The sequence below is a fragment of the Loxodonta africana genome, chromosome 23 (genome assembly GCF_030014295.1).
Source record: "Loxodonta africana isolate mLoxAfr1 chromosome 23, mLoxAfr1.hap2, whole genome shotgun sequence".
Classification (NCBI taxonomy): Eukaryota; Metazoa; Chordata; class Mammalia; order Proboscidea; family Elephantidae; genus Loxodonta; species Loxodonta africana.
Genome location: NC_087364.1, coordinates 74,264,307 through 74,285,906, shown reverse-complemented (window position 1 = coordinate 74,285,906; position 21,600 = coordinate 74,264,307). Strand labels below are relative to the sequence as shown.

At 42.1% G+C, this 21,600-nt stretch overlaps 1 protein-coding gene across 2 annotated transcripts in view; it reads left to right on the top strand.

Annotated features, from left to right (window-relative positions):
* The window catches only part of VEPH1 (ventricular zone expressed PH domain containing 1), a 251,398-nt gene that overhangs the window by 144,132 nt on the left and 85,666 nt on the right, over positions 1 to 21,600 (top strand). For both annotated transcript variants that reach the window (XM_003416131.4, XM_003416132.4), the window contains exons 7-8: positions 1,666 to 1,875; positions 2,603 to 3,000. In XM_003416131.4, the coding sequence (XP_003416179.1) occupies positions 1,666 to 1,875; positions 2,603 to 3,000 (608 nt within the window). The remainder of the gene's footprint in view (positions 1 to 1,665; positions 1,876 to 2,602; positions 3,001 to 21,600) is intronic.

The window sequence follows — 21,600 nt, the reverse complement described above, 5'->3', positions numbered from 1 at the left end:
CCACAGCTCTACCACACTGAGTCCAGCACAACTAAATGGTACCCAGCTACAACCACCAACTGCTCTGACAGGGATCACAATAGAGGGTCCCGGACAGAGCTGGAGATAAATGTAGAACAAAATTCTAACTGAAAAATAAAGGATCAGTTTGACTTACCGGTTTGACAAGAGACTAGAGAAACCCTGAGAGTATGGCCCCCAGACACCCTTATAGCTCCATAATGAAGTCACTCCTGAGGTTCACCCTTCAGCCAAAGATTAGACAGGCCCATAAAACAAAACAAGACTAAACGGGCACACCAACCCAGGGGTAAGGGCGAAAAGGAAGGAGGGGACAGGAAAGCTGGTAATGGGGAACCCAAGGTCAAGAAGAGAGAGTACTGACACATCGTGGAGTTGGCAACCAATGTCACAAGAAATATGTGTATTAATTATTTAATGAGAAACTGATTTGCTCTGTAAAACTTCATCTAACGCACAATAAAAAAAGAAAATCCTGAAATAAAGTTCAAGGACTCCTATCTAGAGCCTGGTACCCAATAAACAAAAAATGAGTTAATTTTAAGAGTTCTTGGAGAATAGTTCTTGGCATCCAAGGACTAGATAGATGAGAAAAATTACAAGAAAAAAAAGAACTAACTAGACATTAAAACAAATACAAAACCTTTACTCCTCACTTTGCCTCACAGTTTGACTCCAAACCATCTTCCTGCGTCCATGCCTTCCTTCGTGGCGTCCCTTCTCTCTCCGTCTCACTGTCTTTCCTGTCTGCTCCATTAATCTGATCTGCCCCTTATTCATCCAGGCACCCTTCATAACCCAGGATACCCAGAGCCACTCTAGCATGGCATTTTCTTAAAAAAAAAAAAAGGCTTAACTATCTCCTCATCCTTATAAAAGATATTTGGAACTATTAATATCATTCCTGGAAAACCACTTACCTCCAATGTCTTAAAACTCAGAAAGATTTTTATTGCTTCCTAAGATGAAATAATTACACTGATTTCCATAAGATGAACAAAACCATGAATTTGCATAGTCCACATGAAATGTTCTTATTCTACTTTCTTATACTTCAGTAGAAACATATCAGTAAATGTGAAGTTCCTATGAGATATGACTATTCTTCCATGTCTGGCATGAATTTCCCATGAAGGCCCTATTTTTGGATGGCCTCTAGATGAGAATATGGTAACCACTTGCTGTGGGGTTGATTCCAATTCATGGCAACCCCATGTGCTTCAGGCGGTCCATAGGGTTTTCATGGCTGTGACCTTTCCAAATTATTTCATCAGGCCTTTCTTCCATGGTGACTCTGGGTGGATTCAAACCACCAACCTTTTGGTTAGTAGCAGAGTGCTTAGCCATTTGTATCACTGAGGACTCCATAAAACTGCTTTTTTATTCTCTGAATTCTTCAGAAAGAATTTCCAGTACAAAGTTGACATGAATACCAATGTTTCTAAGCTTCAGGCAGAATAAGCTATAGAAGCAATTTCAGAGACCTATGTCCATAATAGGTACTCAATAAATATCTGTTAAATGACTAATGAAAGAAATTTATCAGATAAAGCCTTCATTTTTGAATAAGAACCAGCTAGGGAGTGACACTGTTCTGATGGGATGTGTGACCACTGTTTAAAGCAACAATTTTTATTCCTTTAGGAGAAAAACCAGTGCTGAAATGGAATCTCCCAAGACGCTGGAAGAAACCAAGCTTGCTGTAGATCAAAACGAGGACCATGAGAAACTCCAAGTGAAAATACAGGCATTTGAAGACAAAGTCAGTGCTGAGAGCAGTACCCCTGGCTCTATCAGAAGATACAGTTTGGGCCAAGTTTCTAAGGAAGAAAGAAAAGACGTTAGATTTAACAGGTATAAATTGTGTTTGATTGTTTTTTTTTAAGTATGCACTTCATGTTTGCTATTAGTTTCGTTATCACGCTGTTATAGGCTGATTTTAAAATATCTTAAATATCTTAAACAGAGTCCTTTCTAGCCTTTCACGAAAGAAATGTTATCTGTAGTGGTTCCATTTGCCCAAAGAATCTCATTATTTTAAGTAGCGGAATACAAATGGAAAACAAACGTGACTTATTTTTAAAAAACACTTTTTAAATATTTCAAAAAAAAAAAATTTGCCTTTGAGTCAATTCCCGTAGCAACCCTATTGGACAGAGGAGAACTGCCTCATAGGGTTTCCAAGGAGCAGCTGGTGGATTTGAACTGCTGACCTTTCAGTTAGCAGCCAAGCTCTTAACCACTGTTGAGAATGACTGTCAAAAGCTTCCCTTGATTTCTGATGAGAAAGCAAAGAAGTAGGAAAATAATAAAGTTACACAAACCTACCATTTTGTAGCCAGCCTTACCATGAAACGGATCGTTAAATCTTTGATTTTTGGAGGTGGACCAGATCTCCAAAGGCCTGGGTTATCACACGGCTTGTTGGTGGTCTCTTTTATCAAATCTGCTAACAACATTAATTTTCAGCTTCCCACTCCAGAGGAGGTAACATTTTGTCCCAGTGTTGTTCTTTCTTTTACTTGTCAGTGGATGGTAGCTCAACTTCTTTAACCGTTTTAACTTTCCCTTTGTGTTGCAGGTCAAAAAGTTTGGCTTTGCACACGGTGCTAATGAACGGTGTGAGTTCAAATGACGGGGAAGATGTGGAGAACGGAGATAGACCAGCCGGCATCTCTCTTTCAGAAATAGACCCACTTAGCCAAGAAAATGACAAGTCGCCCTGTAAGGCAGACACTGAGAGATCACAGCTGGGAAATTTTTCAGCTTTGCACCCAAGTATTATACATATAGAATCAGAGAATTTGCCAGAAACAGTTAAGGAAAGCTTTCAGGAGGGAACTGCAGGGACAGCCGCAAGTCCTATAGGATACCAAGATAAGCTGTACTTGCACTTAAAGGAAAACCTCAGTCAGGTGAAAGCCTACGCCGTGGAAATCGGGAAGAAGATTCCAGTCCCTGATCAGTGTACCATCGAAGGTAAGTGCTCTCGACTCCGCGAAAGTGCAACATTTCTGACATTATTGGAAAAAAAAAAAAAAAAGTAGCTCAAGTCACATCCATTGCCATACCATTTTCTGGATCTCTTGCAAAATAGATAATTTTCAAAACTCCCTTATATTATTTTAATTATATTTTTTTCCAGTAAGATCAATCGTATCGTAGATTCTCTTTTGAATCACCTGAGTTCACCACTTTCTGACTTTTTCTGAACCTTGAAGATACATCGTTTCTGGTTTGGGCAAATCCAGGGAGGGACGGCTGTGGTCCCTGAAGTAAGGTCTGCGACAGGGATATTTCCCATCCACAACCTCTTGGAGATTAGAGTCTCAAAAGAAATAGGCAAAACTGTAGTCCGGAAGCGAAGTGGAGCGCGTCAGACAACAAAGGGAAAAATAGGAACAGAACCTTCAAGGGCTCAGACTTTCCTCACATGTGCTATTTAAGGGGACACCAAAAACAGTAAATTTTTAAAGACAGAATCAGTCACAGTGCTTGGCTGAGCCATACTGGAGCCTAAGACAAGAGGAAGAAGCAGGGATGCTGATCCCGTCTTTATTTACAATTTCGATATTTTGTTCAGCATGGAGTTTCAGGGGTTAATTTTGATTTTTTAAAAACATTATTAACCTTGATTACTAAGTTTTGGAGCATAGTTTTAAATTTTGTGCCCCAGTCCTGGCCCTGGAAAAGGCAATGGGTTTGAGACACAGGTCCTAAAATGCCAGCATGCCAGGGATGGGATCTGTCTGCTGGGTGGTGGGCTAAACAGGCTTGGATGACTAGATGGCACTGTTGGAGCAAAGCAGGCCTTCCCTACAGCCTTTCTGAGGTAGGAGCCGTGCTCTGCCCTTGAGATTTACTGGGAAGTCCTAACACTCTTGGAGGATGTGCCATCTTCTCACAGGCTACAACCCTCATGGAAAAAGCCAGGCAGCTCACCCTCCAGAAGGAAACACAGCCCAAGGGTAGTGAATCCAATTCATATACACCCACCCACTAACAGTTATCCCCTTCCAGGTTTAGGTATTATCACCAATTACCAGTTCCCATCAAGTCAGCTCTTACTCATGGCAAACCCACGTGTATCAGAGTAGAACTGTGCTCTACAGGGTTTTCAATGGCTGATTTTTTCAAAACAAGTACGCCACGCTTTTCTTCCAAGGTGCTTCTGGTTAGATTCGAACCTACAACCTTTCAGTTAGTAGCCAAGTGCATTAACTGTACCACCCAGCAAAAAAACAAAACAAAAAAAAACTCAGTGCCATCGAGTAGATTCCGGCTCACTAGGAGTATCCTGTTTTCCGTACTCTATATTCTATTCCCCTCACTGCCCAAGTCAGAGGAAAGTATACACCCTCACAAAGAGAAAAGGAGGGTCAGCACTTAGTAATGGCGAATATTATTACTCGCTGTGTCTGTAAGGAGCCCTGGTGGTGCAGCAGTTAAGCACTTGGCTGCTAACCAAAACGTCAGCAGTTCAAACCCGCTAGCCACTCTGCGGGAGAAAGGACCTGGTGATCTGCTCCCGTAAAGCTCCCAACCTTGGAAACCCTGTGGGGCAGCTCTACTCTGTCATACGGGGTTGCTGTGAGTCCGAATTGACTTGACAGCAACAGGTTTGGTTTTTGTGTTTTTTAAAATCTGGTCTCCTGGTGGCAGAGTGGTTGAGAACCAGCTGCTAACCAAAGGGTCAGCAGTTTGATTCCACCAGCCGCTCCTTGGAAACCCTATGGGGCAGTTCCACTCTGTCCTATAGCATCACTATGAGTGGGAATCGACTTGACAGCAGTGGGTTTGGTTTTTTGTTTTTGTACAGAATCTGACATTTCCAAAGGTGTTTCCAATAATTTTCTGACGAGCCTTCTTAAAATTCTTTTTTAAATGATGATAATAAAATTTATATTGATCATATTCAAGTATAAGTTTTAGATAATTAAATATACCAAAGCTTAGGAATAGCTGAAAACTCGAAGTAAATTCTTTACAATTATCTGTGTTGCTAAAGCCCTATGCATTTGATGCATCCCACAACCCAGTCATAGGCTGGAGAATTTAAAGTAAGAGGGATGAACTGAATTACCCAGTTTGACAGAAGGAGTCTATAGCAAAAATAAGGTTAGAAACATTTCCATCTACTAGAATAGTTGTTTCTTTTTTTTTCAAGTTTGCCTCAGAGCATTAAAATTTTCCTGTACAGTGAGATTTATTCTTGTGGAAATCCTGCAGAGTTGCTTCAAGCATCTAGTCAAAAGCACATGATATTTCTTATTGTCTTGAATTACTTTGGGAGTTGGAGAGTTAACTAGGTGACTTGGGGTTGTTTCTGAAATATTGAATGAATCCATCATCTTTACTTAAAAAAAAAAAGGTAGAGGGGAGATAGGAAGTATTTTCTTTTGATTCTGATGTTTCCTACCAGGACTGACCTAGAACTGAGTATGTATTTTTTTAAGTGGACATTTTGAAATTCATTCATACGTTTGTCATTTCCTGGAAGTGCCTGGGAAATTCCTCACACAGGGATATGTGTGAGAGATCAGAGATTTACCTGACTCACTGTAAATAGTGCCACAGAGAAAGGGCTCGCACTGACCACGGGAGACACGTTGTTATTATTTCAGACACCGTGTAAACCTTTTAGCTGAAAGCCAACAGCCATCTGGCTGCCACAAGCTTGCTTGTTGCATGAGGTCGGCACAACATATTACATTTGGTTCCTTAAAAAACGTATTGAAGTTTAGGCTTAGAAATTGTGTTGTGTTTAATGTGTTGTTGGTATAAAAGAAACATATTTGGTCTTTCTTGCTGAATTATGCAAAGTAATCAAGAAACAGAAGAAGCTTTAAAACCACTTCTACAGCCTTTTCACTTGCTTCGTATGCACGCAAAACCGGGATGATGAATAAGGAAGACTGAAGAAGAATTGACGCTTTTGAATTGTGGTGTTGGTAAAGGATATTGAATATACCATCAACTGCCAGAAGAATGAAAGAATCAGTCCTGGAAGAAGTGTACCCAGAATGTTCCTTAGAAGCAAGGATAATGAAACTGTCTCACCTACTTCAGACATGTTATCAGGAGGGACCAGTCCCTGGAGAAGGACATCACACTTGGTAAAGTAGAGGGTCAGCAAGAAAGAGGAAGACCCTCAATGAGATGGATTGACACAGTGGCTGCAACAATGGGCTCAAGCATAACAATGATTGTGAGGATGGTGCAGGACCGGGCAGTGTTTCGTTCTGTTGTACACAGGGTTGCTATGAGTCAGAACCGACCCAACCGCACCTAACAACAACAACACACATTTAAAAATAAAAAGACAAACAGCTACCAGGAAACATGAACAAAAACATTGTTAAGAATATTCTTGAACTGATGTTACAAAGTCCAAAGAATAAGAAAATAACAAAACAACCCCGTGAAGTTCTTTTGGTATTAGGTTGAACCCTATGAAAAAATCCAATATCCAACTTCTGTAGCCCACAAAAGCATCAATTTCATATGGTTCAACCTCATTGGTGGTGTTGTTATTGTTGTTGTGTGCCATCAAGTCGATTCAGACTCAAAGCAACCCTACAGGACAGAGTGGAACTGCCCCATAGGGTTTCCTAGGCTGTAATCATTATGGGAGCAGATCACCAGGTCTCTACTCCCAGGGAGCAGCTGGGAGGTTCCGACTTCAGTAGTAAACTACTGGGAAAGAACAGGAGCCTCAGTAGTCACAGAACAGCAGAATTCAGCGTGGGGTGAATCAAGATCACAAATCTCACTCTTAACCCTAGGTTTATTATCTTATTATTGTATAACGTTGACCCCTCTGGGGACAGGCAGTGGAGTGTAAACAGATGGGTGCAAATCCATCATTATGTTTGGAAAAAATGGCTAACCCCAGGTCTTATTGAGGTTGGGTCAACAGTGTTGTTTTGAGTATGAAAGAGTATGTTATTCCCAGATCAGTAACTCACCCCTGAGCCTTGTAAGTTTACCAACAAATGAAAGGTACATATTCATAAGTGGAGTGATGGTCTGATGTCACCACCCAATTATAGTTACATACAAGGCCAAAGGAATTGAGCTCATCTAGCAATGGACATAAATGTCTGAATCACTGGTATTCAATTTGTGGACAAAATTGACTAGAGGTTTAAAAAAAAATGATATTGAAATAAGTCCTTGAAAACATGGCCCATCATCGGTGTTCTTTAGAGGATAATATAAAACCTTACAAAAACCCGTCAGCTTTCCTTGGGTTTACTTTGAAGTATTTCCTGGTTGGGTGCAGGTCCATCCCATCTGCAGACCATATCGGCAAGCCTGACTTGCAGAAAGCTAACTTTGAAGCTAGTGTTGTAGTCCTTTCCATAGCAGACACACATGAGTAGATTCTTCCTGAGTTGAATAGATGTAAGAACATACAAACATAAAATACAATTCACTGTAAATATTAAGAAGCAAATAAAGCTTCTTTATTAAAATTTTGCGTATCGTCAAGTCGAACCTCAGTGTTGAGTGTCTGAGAGGGCAAAGCTAACACCACCCTTTGCCTCCTTCTCTTTGGATGAGTACTTGCGTCTACTTAATGGTTCAGGGGGAGGTTTCTTTCTTTCTTTCTTTCTTTCTTTTTAAGTAGATTACAGTTTAATAATGGGATTAGGATAATTACTCCATGAGAGGAGATATAAAATTTCAAGACAGAAAAAAATTCTAAAGCTTTTCACACAAGTTGATAAAGAAAAACAGAAAATAGCAAATGGGAAGATTACAAATTCCTTGGAGCCTGATTTTATTGAGCTGGTTCTTTGGGCCCCTGTTTGAAGGACCCTGTTGAATGAAAACTTCCCTGGAGACTTTGTCTTGGTGCTTTGGCATTTATTGTGGATTACCCAGAGACCCTGGGTAGTACAAACAGTTACCACACTTGGCTGCTAACTGAAAGCTTGGCCATTCCAGTCCACCCAGAGGGATCTTGGAAGAACGGCCTGGTGATCTACTTCCAAAAAATTAGCCATTGAAAACCCTACAGGACAGAGAACTATGCTGACACATGTGGGTCAACAGCAACTGGTTTGGTTTTTAATTTACCTTATTCACCTCCAAAGAGTGGATGTTAGTCAAAGGCAGGCATACCGGGAGGGAGCTGGGTTCTCTCCTTTACTGTATTCTCCTGCCTCATGGATCCCAACTGAAGTCATCTGTGGTCGCCCGTGAAAACCACCCAAGTAATGTGACTAAAGGGAGATCTACAAAATCTTTTTTTTTTTTTTATAATTTTTATTGAGCTTTAAGTGAACGTTTACAAATCAAGTCAGTCTGTCACATGTAAGCTTATATACACCTTACTCCATACTCCCACTTACTCTCCTCCTAATGAGTCAGCCTACTCCCTCCTTCCAGTCTCTCCTTTCGTGACAATTTTGCCAGTTTCTAACCCTCTCTACTACAAAATCTTTTTGAAAAGATCCCTCCCAACTCCTCTCATGACTTAGCGTCGGATTTCTTCTCTTGCATGTCCCCAGACATGGGTAGCTGCAAGGCTCAGACTCGCAACCACGAATTGCTGGTGAAAATGTTACACACTATAATCCACAACTTAACAAGTTACAGAGTTCCAACAGACAACATCAGATAATTTTTGTTTCCTATTAATTACATTTTCAAAAGCACCGTTTTCTTAAAATGGAAAAAAAAAAGTTTGATTTTCTTTCCAAATAAATAACTAGAAAAATGCTGTTGGACAAAGAGGTACGTTACTTGCCTGCAACTTGAGTTAACTGATATTTATCTACAAATGAGACGTATATTCACCCAATTAAGGTATAGTGGAGAGTGAAATTTATGAGTGTGTATATTCTGAGTACATCTGTTAGGCTGTTCTGTATGAGATCCAGGAGGAGTTAACTGCCTGTAAACAAAGTAAGCCACCAAAATCTTGAAGTGTTCATTGGCCTAAGATAGTATCCACCTTGGGCGTGTCTCTAATATGTTTAGAGGAACCTTGATGATAAACACACAGAGGCAAAAGTAAATACGTAAAACGTACAAAAATGCACAGGAGTATATTTCAGTATGTCTCACGCTAAAGGTAGGCACGTTCAAGAAGGAAGAGGAGGAGGAGGGAAGTGATTTGCTGTAGCCTACTTCACATTCTTTAATGTATTATCTCTAAGGGCATTATTTTTAAAAACAGAAGGTTGTATGGAGACACACACTCATACCTGCAGTCAGGATTTTTATGTTTTTTCAGGGAAGCTCAGTCTCAGCGATTATTACCAATTGTCCGTTATTTGGGGACTGTCTTTACTCCAAAGGATACAGTGCCACACAGAACAGTCTGGAGTCACCGATGGTCCCAGCAGAAGAGTACATTCCAATCCAGCTTGCAACAGACCAAATTTCAGTAAAGTGAAAGTTATTTTTCTGTTTACTTCCATTATGAACCTGGCAGGGAAACAAAATGGTCCCTGGGTATCATCAAATCTCTTCTAAAAACAGAGGAAATCTATTTTCTGAGTACTGTTGGTGAGGAAGTGGGTCTGCGGTTGGTGAGGAAGAGCTGGTAGCCAGGAAGCTGAAAAGAGATTATAAGGCTGGGGAGAGGGTTTTGATGTGACAGGGGAGAGGGAAAAGAATTAAGAATTTCCAATTTCCTTCATTTGCTCCATGACAACCGTTACCTTGAGATGACGGAGGCGTTTTAAACGTTTTTCCCAAACTATAGCTAAGTAGGAAACCCTGGCGGCTAGTGGCTAAGTGCTACGGCTGCTAACCGAAGGGTCGGCAGTTCAAATCAGCCAGGTCCTCCTTGGAAACTCTATGGGGCAGTTCTACTCTGTCCTGTAGGGTCGCTATGAGTCGGAATCGACTCGACGGCGCTGGGTTTGGTTTATTGGTTTGGTAGCTAGGTAGACGTTGGCAATCATGAGTCTTTATGAGAAGTGTTGAGTTCACCTGGGTTTGCGTGCTGCTCCTTAGTGCTACACAAGTGGGTGGCTTTAACAAACATAAACTGAGTTTCTTGCTGTTTAGGAGGCTAGGCTTCCGAATTGAGGGCCTGGGCTCTAGCGGATGGCTGTCTCAGTCATCTCTGGGGGGAAGCCCCTGTCACAGCTTCTCTAGCTTTCTTCTCGGCCTTCCTCAGAGATCTCCACGTGGAGTCGATTGTTCCTCCGTTCGTGCTTGCTTCTCTGTGTCGAATCTGCTCTTTTTGTATCTCAAAAATGATTGAGTTTAAGACATACCCTGCTCTGACATGACCTCATTAACATAACAAAGAAAACCTTACCCCCAAATAGGATTAGATCCACGCTTACCAGGCTAGGATTCCAACACGTATTTTTAGGGGGACACAATTCAGTCTCTAACACCCAGGTATTTGATAATTTGGTAGACACTTATTTGTGCTACAGTTTATTTTCAGAGAAGTGCTTCTTGATACATGGCAGACGAGTCTACCTAAAGCTGAGAGAGCCTGGAGTCAGGTGTTTGCCAGCCTAGTTGGAGGGAGCAAAAAAGAGCTAAGAAAGGACAGTGAATTCCTGGGTTTCCTGTTGACATGTCTGCCCTGTCCACATTAAGGACCGGCAAAATTTTGTCTTCTTAAAAGAAGATTCTGCAAACGTTAAAAAATAGATTGTTTTATGGAAAATGATCATTTCCAGATAAAATGCTCACATCAGTGATCAGTCATTAGTATTATGCCACAATTAAAATATGCCACAAAAAACAATGCCGTTGCAAAAACTCTGAGAGTATGGTTTTGTTTCTCATGTCAAGCTCCCTAATTTAGAAGTCTTAATAAAAGCTACTTTTTACAGATGATCACAGAAGTTTAGATGTTTGAAAAAACATTGACTTGAGAAGTAATTTCTAACTTGCATGGGTAAGGATAATAACAGATGACTATGTCTCCCCAAAAAAGATTTTCAAGGCCTCAAGACTTGAGAACCTGTCTCCTCTTCTGTGGTGTTTGTCTACACAGCTCAGGTGCTAGGAAGGGCAGAGTGAGCTCAACCCGCATCCCTGGGGTTTTCTGCTGAGGAGAACCAGACAGAGCACTATGAAAACGGTGCCTTGTCTGTCATTCATTCACTCGTCAGCCACCACTTACTGAGAACCAGCTCTCACCAGGCAATGTGCTGTAGACAGGGGATACAGTAGTCCACAAGGCAGTGATGGTCTTGGCGCTCTTGGAACTTACCCTGTAGTGATGTTTGTGGTTGTTGGTTGTTGTCCAGTTGATTCTGATTCACGTAGACCCCATGTGTGAAGAGTAGAACTGCTCCATTGGGTTTTCAGTGGCTGATTTTTCAGAAAGGGATTGCCAGGCCATTCTTCCAAGGCACCTCTCGGTGGACTGAAACCTCCCACTTTTCAGTTAGCTGCCAAGCGTTTTAACCATTTACACTACTCAGGGAGTCCACCACCCAGGGACTGCACATATATATGTATGTATTTATATGTTGGGGTGGGGGGAGCTTTAGAGGGACACACAGCAAACTGTTACCACTGGTTTATCTCTGAAGAGTAAGATTCAGGGAGGAGGGTGGAAAAGAAGGGGGAAGAGAGACTTGCAGTTTTAGTGTAGACAGTTCTGCGAGGTTTGGAATTTTCAGACAGGAATATTTGGTTCAGTAATAAGGATGGGAGCTCCTAACTTGGACCAAGGTAATTTTAGATTTGCCAGCAACCTGTTGGTTTTTTGGTTTGTCTGATTGAGGAGCCCTGGTGGCACAGTGGACAAGAGCTTGGCTGCTAACCAAAAGGTCAGCAGTTCGAATCCACCAGCTGCTCCTTGGAAACTCTATGGGGCAGTTCTACCCTGTCCTATAAGGTTGCTATGAGTTGGACTCGACTCAATGGCAGTGGGTTTAGTTTTGGGTTTTTCTAACTGAAAGTCTAGAGACTTGGATTCTAGTCCCAGCTCTGTTGCCAGGGATCCCCGTTCCTTGAACAGAATACTTCACCGCTTTGGGTCACAACTTCCTCACGTCTATCCCGAGTGTATTACAGCGTCATTGGTTCTCAACCTGATCCAGGGATCCCTGCAAAGGGGCTCCCTGCAAAGGGGCTCCCCTTTCCCCTTCTCTTCCCTTCCTCCATCCCCCAAACAGAGCAGCTCTGATTTAGTTGGGTTTTTCATACTGGCCTTCCTAACACATGCTTAAACCGAGAATCCCACACCTGAAAGAGACTTGAAAAACTGGGCTGGGTAATCCTTCCGGCCATTTGTACTTTGAGTGCAGTGAACTCTGAATGTCTTATGGTAGAGCTGGCAAAATGTAAAACCTTAGTTATTTGGCCAAGTTTTTCATCTGCTTCAAACAACTTTATTACTAATTTTATATCTTAAATATAAAGTTAAAAAAATTATTTAATGTTAATATCCTCCCGTTTTCCAGGCACTTATAGCCATCAAGTTTGTTACAGTTCGTTGGGAGAAAATCGGCCAGATGGCTTAGTTCTTTTGAGGTTTGTCTCAGTATCTGCCAGGATTTACTAATATCCATCAGACACCAAATAACCGACTATGGTCAGCAGCTCAGTGGGTTATCCTGGCTGTTCTATATCTATTCTTACTTCATGAGAACCTTACTCGGTTGCTTTCGGTTTATCTTACTTAATGCGAATCATTCTCATTTCAAACAGTATTTGAAGTAACCTACAAAAATATATAATAAAACAACAAAAAAAGATGATCCGCTCAATGTGAGAAAAAAATAAGCACAGAAGAATAAAATTACTCCAGTGATTGAGGTTTTTTTGTTTGTTTTTCAGAAATTTATCCCCGCAGATTTTCACAGTTGCTAATAATGTGTTTTGCAGATTTACTTCTGAGCACCCCAGTTCATGGTAAGGAGGGAAACAAAATGAGTTATAAAATCCACAGTGTCCATAAATAAAAATATACTAATTGCTCTGGTGAAAAAAAAAAGTTGTCTGTTTATTTGACTGATGAATGCTATGCTCGCTAAATAGAGCCCTGGTGGTGCAGTGGTTAAGAGCTCGGCTGCTAACCAAAAGGTTGGCAGTTTGAATCCACCAGCTACTCCATGGCAGCCCTATGGGGCAGTCCTCCTCTGTCCTGTAGGGTCGCTGTGAGTCAAAATCGACTCAGTGGCAATGGGTTTGGTTTTGTGTGTGTGTGTGTATGTGCTCATTGAAGACAGTTCATCAAAAGAGATATTTATTATGCAACAAATATTGTAACTATTAAATATAACGATACAGTAGGGGTTCTCAGTTGGGGGTGATTTTGCCTCCCAGGGGATTTTTGACAGTTCTTGACACGTTTTTGGTTGTCACAGCTTGAAGGGTAGAGCAGTGCTGCTGGTATCCAGTAGGCAGAGGCCAGGGAAGCTATTAGACATCTTACAATGTACGGGGTAGCTTCCCACAACAAAGGACTACCTGGCTCAAATTATCAATAGTGGTTGAAAAACCCCGCAACAGAGCTTTGCTCCTCAAAGTGTGGTCCATAGGCCAGCATATTCACATTGCCTGGGAGCTTGTTAAAAATGCAGACCCTCAGGCCCCACCCCACCACCACCACCGCCAACCCATTTCCGTGAGCTGATTCTGACTCATAGCAACCCTATAGGACAGAGTAGAACTGTCCCATAGGGTTTCCAAGGAGCGGCTGGTAGACCTGAACTGTGGACCTTTTGGCTAGCAGCTGAGCTCTTAACCACTGAATTAGCATCTGCAGTTGAAGCAGCTGCCCAGGGGATCCACCGGCACCTTAATGTCTGAGAAGCTCTGCAAGAGCAGAAGGGGAAATCCCAGCTGATCCCTGTAGCCAAGGGAAGAGTTCTCCTCCTGACAACGATCTGTGATTGAATTAGCTGACTCCTCCTTTAAGGACACATCTGGAATGAGGGGAGGAGTCTTCTTCTCTGGACACTCAGGGATGAGAGGCTCAACCATTGGAGCTTCTTTCTTATGGCCCTGAGTCTGTGGTTCCAGTCATCCTCCGATTATCCTCACAGAATGTGAGTTTTAGAAAAGGAAAAAAAGGGCTTGGGGCCAGGACATCCTGCTCTCTGCTAGATGTTTAAATCTGTAGTGTGTGACCTTTTGACTTTTATGAATACGGCATTTGGTTTCTGGTGGAGAGGTAGTCTTAAAAGCCTCAAAATACCTCTTGAGCACCAAATATGTCTTCAGTGAAGCTTAGCCAAGTTGTGTAAATGAATTAGAAACATATGGATTACATTTACCTGAAAATATGCAGAGAATTAAAATTAAGTGAAAATGTGCTGGAGGCAATCTATGCTTTCATAAGCTCAAAATGTTGAAAAGCAGCTTGAGACAAGTGATAAACTCAAAGTATCTGTATTGATATTTACAGATTAATTCAATAAGCCCTCATTCCTTTTAACAGGAACTGATGTCATTGTACTTTGGACTATCTTTTCTCTACTGAATCTGTGTGATTTTTTCCCCCATAGTTCTTTTTAAAAGAACCTTGAAAATATTTGAATACAAGCTATATTTTCCAGTAAATGTGGATGGTTACATCTATCACTAAATCCCTATCATATCTCTCTACTGGATTTTCATTTCATAGTCACATCAGTCCCTAAATACAGTTATTCCTTGGATTTTTTGTTTGTTTGTTGTTTGTTTTTTTAGTAAAACCTTGAACTTTTATAAACAATTGAGTTAACTGTAAAAGAATCAAATCAGACAGACACATTCCTTATATTCTTTGAGCACTGATTCATACAAACTCTTGGTAATTCCAATGTCAAATGTACATTGAACAATTAAGGTATTTATTATTGTTTTCAGAACTTTTCCCACATTTAACTTTGCGTTCCCGGGCCTATTGAAAACCCACTGCCGTCGAGTCAATTCCGACTCATGGCGACCTTGTAGGACAGAGCAGAACTGCCCCACAGAGTTTCCAAAGAGCGCCTGGCAGATTCAAACTGCCGACCTTTTGGTTAGCAGCCGTAGCACTTAACCACTAAGCCACCAGGGTTTCCCCGGGCCTATTGTGTATTTTGAATTAAGGTACAGCAGCAAGAATTATTGTCTCCTTAAAGTAATTCATTAACCATTTAAATAGAAGGGTTTAATTGAAAATGTAAAACACTGAAATAACAGGAAGTTTCCAAAGCCAATTACCCTCCTTCATTAGACAAAGTGCTATCTGTGAATTATGTTTAATGTAAATTATAACCCACGGCCTTCGAGTCAGTTCTGACTCATAGTGTCCCTATAGGACAGAGTGGAACTGCCCACAGGGTTTCCAAGGTTGTAAATCTTTACAGAAGCAGGCTGCCACATCTCTCTTCCATGGAGCAGCTGGTGAGTTCAAACGGCTGACCTTTCAGTTAGCAGCCCAGTGCTTAACCACTGTGCCACCAGGGCTCCTCAATGTAAGTTATAGTGCTCTGATACTGGTAAGGATGCCCTGGTGGCATGGTGGTTAAGAGCTATGGCTGCTAACCAAAAGGTCAGCAGTTTGACTCCACCAGGCACCCCCTGGAAACCGACCATGAGTCGGAATCGACTCAGTGGCAGCAGGTTTGGCTTTTTGGTTTTTAATATTGGTAAGGAGCCCTGGTGGTGCAGTGGTTAAGAGCTCGGCCGCTAACTGAAAGGTCAGTGGTTTGAACCCACGACCAGCTCCGCAGCAGGAAGACATGGCAGTCTGCTTCTGTAAAGATTATAGCCTTGGAAACCCTGTGGGACAGCTCTACTCTCTCCGATAAGATGGCTATGAGTTGGAATCGACTTGATGGCAACAGGTTTTGGGTTTGGAATATTGGTAAGGGACCCATCTAGGTTCAACTACAAACCTGTTTTTCAAGAATTTCTTAAGAAACTTCCAGATGCTTTTAGTCAAGCATTATTTTTGCTAACTTTTGAACTCAAGCACATTTTAAGAAAATGTAATCCAGGTGTTTCAAATTCATTCTCACTTTATCCATCAAGATTTGGTTTGGTAAGCTCTTCTGATCCCTACGAGGCGCTTCACTGATAATGGAAATCTCATCAAGAAACAACCTTTGCTGGTATTAAGAAGAGGCCTGTATCCAGATTGTGGGAATGGTGGCCCTACTGGGTTTGAAAGCAAAAGGAATCTTTTTACAGTTTGGGTCACACGCCTTTCTTGCCTTGTCAGATACCATAAAAGAAACCATACTTCACTGGACTCAGTCAGTTGTGGTCAAGGTTTTGAGGGGAGATGTGAGCAGGTCATTGCGTATCTACTGTAGATAAGTTTGGACTTGGAACTACCTTACAATAAGGTAGTGAAGAGGGTAAAAGTTCACGGCAACTGCATGTGTGTCAGAGCAGAACTGTGCTCCACAGGGTTTCTAGTGGCTGATTTCCCAGAACAGATCACCAGGTCCAGGGGTGGATTAACCAGTAAGCAAGGTAAGCCTGGGTTTACTTGTACTTACTTACTAATCTGTAGTGCACAATTTCACGTGGGTTTGAAAAATGCAATGCAACACAGGTGAAATTGTGCCCTACAGATTAGTAAGTAAGCACAAGTAAGCCCGTGCATACCTTGTTTATTGGGTACTCTATGCCTGGCCAGGTCTTTCTTCCAAGGCACCTCTGGGTGGACTCAAACGTTTCGGCTGGTAGCTAAGTAGGTTGACCATGTGCACCAAGGACTCCAGTGAGGGGGGTCAGGTATGATAAATGAGCTAAGGAATCTGAGAAGAACCCTCCTTTTTTCCAGTCAAAATTCCACTGCCCCCCACCTCCCCATCCTCTTGGGCAAACCTGGACATACTTTTGATTGGTGGTTCATTCCCTGTGTTTTCACCTTTGTCACTTCCCTCCAGACAGAAAGGCTGATGTTCTCCAGACAGGCAAGGGTCAGGAGACACAGGAATGTGTGGGGCCAGCATCACCAGGGCACCACTGACCCAGTTCAGGGCCCTGCACTTGACAGCCCAGCCCAGGGGAGGAGCAGGGCTCCTCCTTCAGTGGCCAGCTGGCCAGGACAGAGGACTCCATGCAGCAATGACAGGCCAGGGCTGCCGTGCAGCCAGCTTAGGCCTTCCGGATCTTGAGTCACTGACTTTATTAGATACATTGCCTTCCCAAAATACTTCTTTGTCCCATGGAAAAGTCTTCCTGCAGCCTTTTACTACCCGTGTATGAGTTTCCAGGTACACCAGCAGAAGTCTAGGTCCCTGGGGCCTGGACCAGGTCCCAGGTGAGGCAGGAGTAGCACCTGGAGGCTGAAGACATTCCCTGGGCCCTGGTGGAGTGTTTAGGGTGTACTTATTTTAGGTCTCGTGCACCTGTTAAGGGCTCTGGCTTAAATAATTCAGTTCTCTAACACCCACACTCACAGACACACCCACACACACATACCCCACACCCACACACATACACACACACCCACACCCATCCACACTCACCCAACCACTCACACACACCCATACACCCATACCCACACCCACCTATGCCCACACACATACGCAGCCACACACACACACACACACCCCTTGTGTGCCACCTGGTGACAATGTCAAGGTTTGGGGTCTTGGAGCCAGAGCTAGAGTGGAGACATCCTGACCACAGCAGCTAAAAAACACAAGCAGTCAGCATAGTGGGTGTGAATTGACAACCGTGAAGAAGTTACCTCTGCAGACTATAGACCTTCTCTATCCCCCATGCCTAGCACAGTGCCTGGCACACAGCAAGGGCTCAACACCAAATAAAAGAATGATCAAATGAACCAACAAATGAAGAGCAAGGAGCAGTCCTGCCCAGCGCCTAAGCTAGCAGATGACGTGTATACACAGTTTGCAACTGAATCACAAAGATTCTGTTGAGTGGACTTCAACATTTCATGTGACTTTCCACTTACGGTTGGGTTGAGGCAGCCTTTTGTTTAATTAGGGGAAGAAAAGTTGATTGTGTTATGTGATATAAATGTTGAAAAATCACAGAGACTACCATAAACAAATTATCTCTCAAGCTCCCCACAAAGAAAGAGGAGAACAATGAAGACATTAGCCATTTGCTGAGAATGTGTGTGGTGTTTTTCAAAACATTTGGTATATTGCAGAAAACCCAGAATCCATGGAAACGGATGGTACCTGGTAGTTCTTTTTTAAGAAAAAAAAAAAAAAACTGAGCTTCATTATAGTTAAATTCATAGAAGTAGCGAATAGGGCAGAGCAAGGCAGTTCCGCAGGGTGGTTGGAAGTGTGGACTCCAGCTCATGGTGACCCCATGTGCGTCAGTGTAGAACTGTGTGCCATAAGGTTTTCAGTGCTGACTTTCTAGAAGTAGATCACTAGGCCTTTCTTCCAAAGCACCTCTAGGTTTACTTGAACCTCCAAACTTTCAGTTAGCAGCTGAGCACAGTAACTGTTTTCACCACCCAGGGACTCCATATCCATGGGTAGAATGACTTTATTCTCCTAACTAAAAACTGGAACATGTGAGCTGGAGAAAATAGGTATCTGCCAACTTACCCAAGTGTTTTGTACCTCTGAGGGTGGTATTCCCTGAAATTGTTTTGTATATAAAAAAAGAGCCGAGTAAATCATTTGTCCCATCAGAAGACTAGCTATAATACCTTCGTGGTAGCTGATAGATTGATTGAATCTATTGCAATACCACAGCCCAATTCTAATCCAATCCCTGGTGGAAAAAAATTCCCAGTGAGTTGTTGTTTTTTTTTTTTTAATTACAAAAACATAATATTCGCTGTAAAAGGCTGGAAAATAAAGAAAAGGACAAAGAAAAAGAAAATCTTTCTTAATCTTACCATTTTACCGTGGTTAAGATTTTTGCATATCCTTCCAGAACTTTTCCTATGTTGGGAAATATTTTAACTTTATGGAGGAAGACAATTTTACAAAGATGCTTCACTTTTTAATCATAATAGTGGAAATTTAGATTTAAAAATGTGAAATAGTTTTGAAGTACAATTTAAAGATCTAAGTCAGCCATGTACAATCATAGCTGCTTTTGCCAGAAACTTAATTCTAGCAGAATAATCATTTACATGGAATTTTTGTTGGAGCACTGGAAACAAAAGACCTGAGAGTCAGCTAACATTTCCTTAACTAACTGTGGGAAAAGATGACAGATTTCCCTCAATTAGTCACATTTGTCTCACTGTTACACTGAGTGCAAGGTGCTGTATCCAGATTGGTACCTTGCTTTAAAAGGATAATCTTTTGCAATACCTTGGCAAAATAGACTTCTTTCCTGCTCATGGCATTCATTTTGACAATAAGACAAAATATAATAATTCTAAAAATTCTAACATTCTTCAATTAAGCTTGAAATATATAAAATGCGTATGTCACGTCTTACGATATTCATGGTTATCAGTTTCTGTTCTAGACCAGACATTGACAAACTTTTTCTGTGAAAGTCCAGATAGTAAATATTTTTAGACAGAAGCAAACCACGTGGTCTTTGTTGCAAGTACTCCACCATTTGTACCACCCAGGGACCCCTTATCTGTGGGAAGAATTGTAATACGAAAGCAGGTGTAGGTAATACGTAGGTGGGTGGGCATGGCTATGTTCAAATAACACTTTATTTACAAAAACATGCAGTGAGACAGATTTGGCCCAAGGTCAGATTTTATCAGCCCATGTTCTAGATGGTAAGTTCTTTCCAACTGCCACAGTGGCCTGGAGTTTTGTATTAGATGGCCTTTAAGTGTTTCTCATCCCTGACGCAAGACTTCCAGTAAACATGGCTGATTGAACACGTTCTCCTCCACTACCACAAAATCCCACTTAAATGATAATAAAGGAACTCACAGGCATAAGCTTAAAGAAACAGAATAGAGGACAAGAATGCAGGACAAAGAATATCAACAAAACGTTGGCAAAGCAGAGCAGATGCAACTGCTTTACTTTGTTCACTGTCTTGGCCAACACTGCCAGCCTGAGTGATACCATCCACGGTCCAACACTGCTAGCCTGAGTGATACCATCTGCGGTCCAACACTGCTAGCCTGAGTAATACCATCGGTGGTCCAGCACTGCTAGCCTGAGTAATACCATCTGCAGTCCAACACTGCCAGCCTGAGTGATACCATCCACGGTCCAACACTGCTAGCCTGAGTGATACCATCTGCGGTCCAACACTGCTAGCCTGAGTAATACCATTTGTGGTCCAAGAGAGGTGCCACGTGAGAGGGATTTTGCACAGTTCTGTCGACTACATCTCAGGAAAGCTGAAACCTAACCCAGCACAGTCAATACCTGAGCTGGACAATTTGAGCCTACACTTAGCTTGTTTGTAAAACTTGAAATAATTGGTTAGGGGAGTCCTGACTCCAGCTATAAAAGTTTTGGTACTCGGAGGCAGGGATAGACTGCCCAATAAACCAGGCATGCATGGGCTTAATTGTGCTAATCTTTACAGCTTCATGGTGAAGTAAACACAAGTAAGCCAGCACTTACCTTGCTTACTATAAGCCAGCACATACCTTGCTTACTGGTTAATCCGCCCCTGCTCAGAGGGCTTTTAGGATGAGGAGAACAGTGCCAACAAGAACTAGCAGTTTAAAACCCAATGCTTTCATGGCTATGAAGCTATTGTGAAACTCTTTCCCCATCTTTTCTAAGACCCAAGGGAACACTTACTAGTATTTCTGCAGTCGCTCCCAGTACCCATGATGAGGCTCCATCATATGGAAAAAAAAAAAAAAAAAGACGGGGCAAAAAATGCAAAGATAAGAAATGGCAGAAAGGAAGCCCGGGGATGCTGACTTGCATGTCTGGGTCTCTGTGCCCAGAAAACCCACAGCAGATCGGGGCTATGGAGCCTGGTGGACTGTGCGGTGTCTCACCCCACAGCCCAGCAGACAAAGGCGCATGTTCAGAGGCCGGGTGCTCGGCTGTGACAGATGCGAACTTCGAGGGTCACTGGGTGGCATATAAGAGACTTCACTAACTCTGAGCCAATACTCTCGTCTCCTATCCCCAACAGAGTATTTGCAGAATTGATGAGCAAAAGAAAAAAGTATGCAAAGTTAATGAGTTTCTTTCTTTTTTCATTAGAGACGGACACTTTTTGTGCTCTGGCCTCTCTTTTGTGCAGAGGCAGACACTAGTCACATTCAGGTCTTCTTTTCTCTATTCAGAGAGGAAAAATTGAGCTTCTCAGCTTATTACTCTCCCTGCCCACCCCCTCACACTATGGTCTTTGATTTGACTTCCTTTCCACATAGTAAATCTTCCGCTCCTTTCCTTCTCTTTGAACTCCTGGCTTAGTTCATTGTATTTGCATTTTCTTTAGTCCGAGAACATTCCTTGCATTCTTTATGTTAGTCTACTCTCTTTGATAATGTAAGAAAAAAAAAAGCACTCCTAAATACCCCCAATAGAAACCTTGGTGACGTAGTGGTTAAGTACTACAGCTGCTAACCAAAAGGTCGGCAGTTCAAATCTGCCAGGTGTTCCCTGGAAACTCTACAGGGCAGTTCTACTCTGTCCTATAGGGTCACTTTGAGTCAGAATCGACTCGACAGCAGTGGGTTTAAATATCCCAATACACACAGACTTTGGGTCTCTTAACAGAAGCTTTTCATAGAGCATTTCATTGAGCGTGTTATTAGCTGCC